A 10,000-nucleotide genomic window follows, 5' to 3' on the forward strand; every position below is an offset into this window, starting at 1 on the left:
GCCAGTAGTAGTAGTATCATTACCATCACCAGCATTATTGTTATTACTATTATTATTATTATTATTAGCAGCAGCAGCAGCAGCAGGATCTTATGATTATTGTGATTATTATCGTTGTTATTATTATCATTATTGTAATTATCATCGTCATCATCACCCTCATTGATTGCTGTTACTGTTTTGTCCAGATGTGTTGGGGGTGTAATGGGTTGTCAGTGGACTGTAGTGTTATTATTATGATTATCATCATCATCATCATCATCATCATCATCATTTGTGATTGTCGTTGTTGTTGTTGTTTTTCCCCAGATGTGTTGGAGTGTAACGGCCTGTCAGTGGACTGTAGTGTTGTTAGTAGTAGAAGTAGTAGTAGTAGTATTGACTGTTATGATCTTTATGACTATGGTGATGATGATGATGATGATGATGATGAATATTATTATTGTTGTTATTAGGATTATTACTATCATCAGCATCCTCATTGTCATTGATTGTTGTTCTTGTCCAGGTGGTCATTGATTGTTGTTTTGTTCTTGTCCAGATGGTCATTGATTGCTGTTTTGTTCTTGTCCAGATGGTCATTGATTGTTGTTTTGTTCTTGTCCAGATGGTCATTGATTGTTGTTTTGTTCTTGTCCAGATGGTCATTGATTGTTGTTTTGTTCTTGTCCAGATGGTCATTGATTGCTGTTTTGTTCTTGTCCAGATGGTCATTGATTGTTGTTTTGTTCTTGTCCAGATGGTCATTGATTGTTGTTTTGTTCTTGTCCAGATGGTCATTGATTGTTGTGTTTTGTCCAGATGGTCATTGTTTTGTCCAGATGGTCATTGACTGTTGTTTTGTCCAGATGGTCATTGACTGTTGTTTTGTCCAGATGGTCATTGACTGTTGTTTTGTCCAGATGTGTTGGAGTGTAACGGGCTGTCCGTTGACTGGGTGTCCAACCACCTGTACTGGACAGACGCGGGCAAGCTGACCGTGGAGGTGGCCAACTATGACGGCAGCGGCCGGCGGATTCTCATTGGATACGGCCTGCAGATTCCACGTGGCATTGTCGTCAACTCTGTCTTTGGGTGAGTGTGTGTTTGTGTTTGGGGGTGGGTTGGTTGGGAGTTGTGTGCGTGTACGTGTGTTTGGTGTGTGTGTGTACGTGTGTGTGTGTGTGTTTGGGGATGGGAGGGATGTGTGTGTGTGTGTGTGTGTGTGTGGTGTTGCGGTTTGTGTGTATGTTGTTGTTTGTTTGTTTGTATGTCTGTGTGTATGTGCGAGTGTATTGTGTGTGTGTGTGTATGTGTGGTGGCGTTGTGGTTTATGTGTGTGTGTGTGTGTGTGTGCATGCGTGTGTGTGTGTCTGTGTTTGTGTCTGCCTGTCTGTGTGTCTCTGTGTCTGAGTCTCTGCGTGTTCTCAAACCCTTGTTACTACTTCTGTTCACGTTCGTCTTCTCTGCACGCCCCGTTTGGTTTAATCAAGTATGACAACACTAGTTGTAAGACCCAGTAAAAAAAAAAACCCAGGTTACCTCTCTGCGAGCATGCCCCGAGTAAAGAGGATTTTCATTCGTTTCCGTTAACAGACAGATAGCCTGCAATGTTCACCACAGCCACAGACAGTATGGTCACACAGCCGACACATATCCACTGGAGCAGATTTATTTCATGTGTTCGTCCGTAGGGACTGAGTGGTCTGCTGGATGTTGTATCCATCCCTATCCTTAAACTGAAAAGGGAGAGAGAGACTTGAGAAGGGAGGAAGGGGGGTGAATTTGTTCTTGTTCTTCTTACTTTTCTTCTTCTTCTTCTTGTTTTTCTTCTTCTTCTCTTTCTTGTTTTTGTTCTTCTTGTTCTTGTTCTCTTCTTTTTCTTCTTCTTTTTCTTCTTCTTCTCTTTCTTGTTTTTGTTCTTCTTCTTGCTTTTCTTCTTCTTCTTCTTGTTTTTCTTCTTCTTCTCTTTCTTGTTTTTGTTCTTCTTGTTCTTGTTCTCTTCTTTTTCTTCTTCTTCTTCTTCACATCCTCATCCTTCTCCTGCTTCCTCTTCTTTTCTTATTGTTTTTGTTCTTCTTGTTGTTCTTCTTGTTCTTGTTGTTCTTCTTTTTTCTTTTTGTTGTTCTTTTTTCTTCTCCTCCTCCTTGTTCTTCTTCTGCTTCTTCCTTCTTCTTCTTCTTCTTCTTCTCCTTGCTGTTCTTGTTTTTCTTCTTTTTCTTTTTGTTCTTCTTCTCCTCCTCCTCCTCCTCCTCCTCTGCCTCTTCCTCCTCTTGCTCGTACTCCACCTCCTCCTTCTTCGTCGTCTTCTGCTTCTTCTTCTTCTCCTTCTTTTCTTCTCCTTCTCCTCCTCCTCCTCCTTCTTCTTCTTCTTCTTCTCATTATTGTTTTTGTTCGTCTTCTTGTTGATGTTTTTCTTCTTTTTTTCTTTTTCTTATTCTTCTCCTCCTCTCCCCATCCTCCTTTGTTTTACCCATATCATGTATTCGCCAAATAAATATGCAACAGGCACCCAGCCATGTGTTCGATAATATCTGCACAAAGAAGCCATAATCTGCCCACTACTTTGTATAATTCATGTGGCCAAGACAGCCCGACACACAGTCTGCATTTCGTCTACCGCCAGTTTTGTTTTAAAAATGTTATTTATAGCCAGATTAGCCGTGTGTGAGTGTGTGTGCGTGTGTGTGTGTTTGCGTGTGTGTGTGTGTGTGTGTGTGTGTGTGTGTGTGTGTGTGTGTGTGTGTGCTGAGATGTTTTATCTTTTGTAGTGAACATGTCAGAAAGTCCGACACTGATGACTTCCATGCACTCAAAACTGAAATGAGTTATAATAGTCGATAAAACTTTTTTTTGTGTGGGGGGGGGGAGGGGTGGGGTGGCGGTGGTGGGTGTGGGGGGGGTGGTGGTGGCTGTAAAGCCTACCTGAATTGCGCGCTCGTGTTTTACGCATACTCTTTATGTCTGTGTGTTTGCCTGTCTGTCCGTATGTGTGATATCTGTCTGCGAGGTGCCTGTGTCTCTGTCTGTCCGTCTCTTCTCGGATCTCTGTTGTCTCGGCCTGTCTCGGGTCTCCCCCATAGCCATCTGTCTCTTCGACCCCCTTGACATCCCTTGTATAAACACATTAGCCTATATCATACTCGCGCAGTCATTTACCCACTTCATTCCGTCTCTCTGTCTCTGTCTGTCTGATTGTCTGTCTGTCTGTCTGCCTCTCTCTCTCTCTCTCTCTCTCTCTCTCTCTCTCTCTCTCTCTCTCTATATATATATATATATATATATATATCATACTGGCGAGTTTTAAGAAAGGAAGGACCCCCTCCCTTTATATATATATATATATATATAAAAGCAGGCCCTAGTTCATTAGCCCATATTCGCTCAGTCATTTACCCACTTCATTCTGTCTTTCTACCTACCTATCTACCTATCTATCGATATCTCTCTCTCTCTCTCTCTCTCTCTCTCTCTCTCTCTCTCTCTCTCAATCTCTCTCTCTCTCTCTCTGTATATATATATATAATCTCATACTGGCGAGTTTTAAGAAAGGAAGGACCCCCCATCCCCTTACATATATATATATATATATATATATATATATATATATATATATATATATATATATAGAAAGCAGGCCATAGCATTTCTTGAGAGATGGAGTCATGTGGGAGACATTCTCGTGCGCGTGCATGCAGCGCAATAAGGCAGCCAGACATGGAACATCCCCGTCGTACACCAAGAGACCAAGCGAAGAGAGACGGGGGACCACGGACATCTGTAGACATCCAATACTTCCTGTCCGTCCCGTGCCGGTCTATCGTCACTGACATGGATATCTCTCTCTTCAGCGTCCATCCTCGGTCAGAGACCTTCGGTCCTTCCAAGCTCCTCTGATCCCTGAACAACCTGTGCTAATATAAAGGACGTCAGCCAGCCAATAATAGGTCGTATTAAACTGCAGCCAGCCTTTTCGGGTCAGAGACCCGGGGCTGTAAGCGCTGTACAAACACGGGAGTCGTTTTCCTACCACAGGCTGCGCCTCCTCCTTCTTACCTGTGTTTAGCCACTGGGCGCTCATCTTTCCTTTTGTTTTTTTGGGTTTTTTTTTTCCAGTTTCCTTCAGTCCGGCTTCAGTCTTGCAAATATAAACGCACGCACGCACGCACACGCACGCGCACACACGTGCGCGTACACACGCGCACATGCACACACACACACACACATATGCACACACACATACACACACACGCACCCGCGCGCGCGCACACACACACACACACACACACACACACACACACACACACACACACACACGCACGCACGCACGCACGCACGCGCACACACACACACACGCACATACACACACACACACACACAACTACACGCACACACACACACGACACACACACACACACACACACACACGCACACACACACACACACGAACCCCCCCCCCCCCCCACACACACACACACACACACACGCACGCACGCACGCACGCACGCACGTATGATGGAATAGATTTTACTGCGAACTTTTGCCAGGGACAACTCTCATGTTCCAGCGAGTTCCTTTACGACCTCTGATCGCATTGCTGCACACAGCAGGACCTCGGTTTATCGTCTCATCCAGATGACTAGAGTCCAGACATACCATCACCACCAAAGGTCTAGCCGAGGGGAGAACATTATAACGAGGGTGGGATTCGATCCTGTACGCTCAGATTCTCTGGCTTCCTAGGCAGACACGTTACCACTTGGCCACCACTCCAACCCATGATACATCTTTTTTGTATTTTATTTATTTGTTTATTTATGTACTTATTTATTTATTTATTTTCATTCATTTATTTTTTTTTATTCCTTCATTTTTATATTCCTTCGTTTATTTATATACCTGTGTGTCTGTTGCTATCTGTTTGTTTGTTTATCGGTTTCGGATCCACTCTGTTTACGCATACACAGATTTCAAACACTGACTGTTGGCCGCCGTTCTTTCTCTGTCTCTGGACCTTGCAGTTGGAATGAACTTCCTCTTTCTATTCGTCAGGTCTCCGCACTCAGCTCTTTCAAGTCTGGCCTTAACTCACTCAGTACGGCCAGTCCTCTCTTCTCCTCTACACAGACCCCTCGGATGTCCAGTGGGTGTCTGAATGACCCAACCTTTAGCTTCCGTCATCAGAACTGTGGTATTCTTTGTTACCCTTCCCTGCCTCTTCCTTGTCTTCAGTTTCTCCAGTTTTAGAGTTATGCATGCGTGTGAATGACTGGTGCGAAAGCGCTTTGGTTTGTCTCTGCACAAGATTCGGCGCTATATAAATACCATGAATATTAATATTAATTAATTTATTTAGTTTTACTGGGGGAGCAAGACGTTATTTAGACTGGGTCCGGGGATAAGCCTGGACGTCGATCCAATGTCTGGTCTGCCTTACGAGTAGTCGTACACCATACAAACTCGCCGAGTAGAGTAAACGGGTACCTAGTTGGATAGGTCCAACTGAATTCAGCTGGCAGGGTGATTTTCCCCTGGGTGTGGTGGGTCTGCCTCGGAGGTGGTGTTGAAAAAAAAAAAAAAGGAATGTACGTGTGGGTGCTAGAGAGAGACAGAGACAGAGAGAGAGAGAGATAACGATAATGATAACGATAACGACTTTTTGTTCGGGTGAAGGCCCAAAGCCCCGAACTGAAAGGGGGGGGTCACATTAAAAGAGCAAGCTGAGCATGAAATTAGACGGATCATAGTATTATTTTTGTTGAATTAATTTTGTCAGAGGTCAATCAGGCCAGCAGAGAGAGAGAGAGAGAGAGAGAGAGAGAGAGAACACTGAACTGAACACTGAAATGTTCAGTGTCATTAGCTGTAAAGCTCTAGTGACATAGCAGGTACTAATCAGAACAAAATGGTGCAGAACAGATAGAACGGAACAGACAGGAAAAACAGAACTGAAACAGAATAAACTGATAAGAGATTAGCGACACTTTGGCACTCTGTCATTAGCTTCAGGAGACTACTACACATTTGCATTTGCATTTGCATTTGCATTTGACCAGTATTTGCATTTGCATTCCTTTTTATCACAACAGATTTCTCTGTGTGAAATTCGGGCTGCTCTCCCCAGGGAGAACGCGTCGCTACACTACAGCGCCACCCATTATTTTGTATTTTTTCCTGCGTGCAGTTTTATTTGTTTTTCCTGTCGAAGTGGATTTTTCTACAGAATTTTGCCAGGAACAACCCTTTTGTTGCCGTGGGTTCTTTTACGTGCGCTGAGTGCATGCTGCACACGGGACCTCGGTTTATCGTCTCATCCGAATGACTAGCGTCCAGACCACCACTCAAGGTCTAATGGAGGGGGAGAAAATATCGGCGGCTGAGCCGTGATTCGAACCAGCGCGCTCAGATTCTCTTCCTAGGCGGACGCGTTACCTCTAGGCCATCACTCCACACATCTCCTACAAGGAACACAAGACCAGTGACGATGTGCGGAACCTGGTCAGCAGCCTTTTTGGGCCCCAAGGACCACTGCTGGCGACTGTCAAACGACGGAAGATGGCATGGTTTGGTCATGTCATACGACATAACACCCTCTCCAAAACCTTCCTGCAAGGGACTGTAGAGGGAGGGCGCAGACGGGGTCGGCAGAGAAAGAGCTGGTCCGACAACGTCAAGGAATGGACCAAAATGACGATGCCAGATCTCCTCCTCACGACAGCTGCCAACAGAACGGCGTGGCGAGCTATGACATCTTCCTCATGTCCCCCCAACGACCCCAGCGGTCGAGGGAATAAGTACTGAGTATATTAGCTTGAAATACATGTGACAGGGGAGTTGGGGGGGGGGGGGATGTGCCTTTTTTCAGTCGTTCGTCTCCAAGGTTTGGACAGTAGAGAGAACACACGGAACACTGAAATGTTTGTCATTAGCTGAAAAGCTCTGGGACAGTAGAGAGACGCTTTGACGCTTTTGACGCTTTGATGTTTTACTGTCATTGACTGTACAGTCGAGAGAGAGAGAGAGAGGGGGGGGATGGATATTATCAACCTAAAATCCTTCTCCTCCCCCCGACACAACGGATCGGCCATACTATAGGTGGCTAAAGGCTCTGGCGGTGCAAACGTTTCTCGTGCCCGTCATCGATTGTCGATGGGCGTGGCAGCCTTGTGTTGTGTGCTTGTGCCAGCAGTGTTGACCGGTGTGAGTGCCGCACGAAAGTGATTCCGTTCGGTTCTCTGTCTCTCCCCCTCAACCCCCCCCCCCCCCCCCCCAGCCCCCCGGCACCCCCTCACCCTCCCCAACGCCCCCCCCACCCCCCCACCCCCCCCACCCCGTCCCCCTATGCTCGCCGTGCTAATTGTTTCGCCGATATTCCTGCATTGGATCGGCTCTGATCGGGGTCTAATCTCCCTGTGCGCCCCCCCCCCCCCCCTTCTCTCTCTCTCTCTCTCTCTCTCTCTCTCTCTCTCTCTCTCTCTCTCTCTCTTTCTGTGTGTGCCGTAGGTGTGCTAAAAGAATTTAATCCCTTATCCTTTGTTGGTGGTGGTGGTGGTGGTGGTTGAAGTGATTTGGTTTTGTAGAAGAAAAGGGTAAATGGAAAATACTAGCACATACTGTATTGTATTGCATTGTACAATAGAATACACCATAGCATTTAATATATCTCTAGATAGAGCAATAAATATATATTAACTGATAAATGTGCGTGTGTATTGTATTGTATTTCTCTTTTTGTCACAACAGATTTCTCTGTGTGAAATTCGGGCTGCTCTCCCCAGGTAGAGCGCGTCGCTACACTACAGCGCCACCCATTTTTTGGTATTTTTTTTTTTCCTGCGTGCAGTTTTATTTGTTTTTCATATCGAAGTGGATTTTTCTACAGAATGTTGCCAGGAACAACCCTTTTGTTGCCGTGGGTTCTTTTACGCGCGCTAAGTGCATGCTGCACACGCGACCTCGCTTTATCGTCTCATCCGAATGACTAGCGTCCAGACCACCACACCACTCAAGGTCTAGTGGAGGGGGAGAAAATATCGGCGGCTGAGCCGTGATTCGAACCAGCGCGCTCAGATTCTCTCGCTTCCTCGGCGGACTCGCTACCTCTAGGCCATCACTCCACTGCATTGTGTGTGTGTGTGTGTGTGTGTGTGTGTGTGTGTGTGTGTGTGTGTGTGTGTGTGTACTGGTCAAGCAAATGGCAGATTCAGAAAATGACTGAAGATATAAAGGATTTCATGTATGTTTTGTGTGTGTGTGTGTGTGTGTGTTCCTGATGATGATGTTGGTGATGATGATATGTAGTAGTAGTTGTTGTTGTTGCTGGAGCAACAGCAACAGCAGAAGTAGCAGCAGTAGTAGTAGTAGCAGCAGTAGTACATTTGTTGTCTTTTGACCTGCCTGGCACGCCATACGTGGTGTGGACAGCCTTGAAAGGATTCACGTGCAAATCAAATGGCGGTGTTGAGAGATCACAGTCCCAGCACCGACCATGCGCGCTCTCTGAGACGACGAATTAACGAGTTAGATGCTGCCTTCTTTCGATTGTTACGGCTGATGACTGTCGCTTGCTCGGCTCGTCACAAGAGGTGGTTAAATAAAATAAATAAATAAAATAACCAAAAAAAAAAAACACCTTGCGCTGGTGCTGTGACGGTTTGCACGTGCTCTTTCTTTTCATCTTATTATTATTATTATTATTATGTTTGTTGTCGAAGTGCGCGGCGTGGGTTGGTGCAGCCCGCACAGTTGGGATGAAATGTGATTTGCATGTCTGCGGTATTGATCTGGTGAGCATTATGAAGTCGCTCAAAAGAACAGAGCGTTGACAGCTGTTTGTTCAGGTCCCATCGAGAGAGGGAGAGGGGAGAGAGGGGGGGGGAGAGAGAGAGAGGAAAGTGGGAGAGAGAGAGAGTGAAAGGAAAGTGGGAGAGAAAGAGAGGAGAGAAAGGAGAAGGGGAGAGAAAGTGAGGGAGAGAGGAGGGAGAGAGGTGTAGAGAGATGGAGAAAGAGGGGTATAGAGAGTAAAAGGTGAGAGAGAGGGAGACAAAGAGAGTGTGTGAGGGTTAGAGAGAGAAAGAGGGGTAAAGAGAGTGAAGAGAGAGAGAGAGGAGACGTGTAGAGAAAGATGGGCATAGAGAGTAGAGAGAGAGAGGGGGGGGGGGAACAGAGAGAGAAGAGGTGAGGGGGTAGGGAGGGAAAGAGGGGTATAGAGAGTAAATAGAGAAAGAAAGGGGAGAGAGAGAAGGGATAGAGAGAGAAAGAGGGGTATAGAGAGTGAAGGAAGAGAAAGAGAGGGGGGTAGAGCTATCCAAAGCAATTCATCATTTCATGTTGCACGTGCTGTAAAGACTGGCAGCTGACAAGGACACCGGAGATGAACAGCCCATTCCACGACGAATAAAACCCTCGGTGACAGGAAATCGATACAAGATTACAGCTCCTAGGAAAAAAAAAAAAAACCCGTTGAAATTATAACTGCCAGAAAGCATTCAGCGATGCCTGTTGAGACGGGGAACGTAACTACAAATCATCCAGATACTTTAGACCTTCAGAATGATTATTGAGGCATGTCTCAGATAAACGTTTACCGTGCTGTGCACTTCCGAAGAACGGGCATAATCACCAACAGGTGGGGCGAAAAAGATGTGGAGAAAAAGAGAGGGAGGAGGCAGTCAGACAAACAGGCAGAGACAAACTGAAAGGATAGGCAGTCAAATCAATGGAGACAGACATTAAATAATACTCTCTTTTTTTTCTTCTTTTTTTATTTTTTTTTTTTTTAAAGAAGATAATGCATTTATGGCCTTTCTTTGCCTCTCCGCGCACATCCTGCGTCTCTGCATACAATACGTTGCATTCTGAAAACTTCCAACCTTTGGACGCTTTCCAAAAGAAAAAAAAAAGGGGGGGTCTTACAACATTTCATCATTTTTTTTTTTTTTGTACCTGATTTAGGTTTAACGGGGACTGGGCGAGAATTTGGTGGGTTGGTCAGTTTGTTATTTTCAGTATTCTTAAATTG

The 10,000-nt window shown here is 45.5% G+C and overlaps 1 protein-coding gene across 1 annotated transcript in view; it reads left to right on the top strand.

Annotated features, from left to right (window-relative positions):
• LOC143300364 (uncharacterized) overlaps positions 1-10,000 on the top strand; it is a 267,224-nt gene that overhangs the window by 54,441 nt on the left and 202,783 nt on the right. Inside the window, exon 4 of the mRNA XM_076613976.1 lies at positions 903-1,074. Coding sequence (XP_076470091.1) covers positions 903-1,074 — 172 coding nt within the window. The remainder of the gene's footprint in view (positions 1-902; positions 1,075-10,000) is intronic.

The sequence above is a fragment of the Babylonia areolata genome, chromosome 26 (genome assembly GCF_041734735.1).
Source record: "Babylonia areolata isolate BAREFJ2019XMU chromosome 26, ASM4173473v1, whole genome shotgun sequence".
NCBI lineage: Eukaryota > Metazoa > Mollusca > Gastropoda > Neogastropoda > Buccinidae > Babylonia > Babylonia areolata.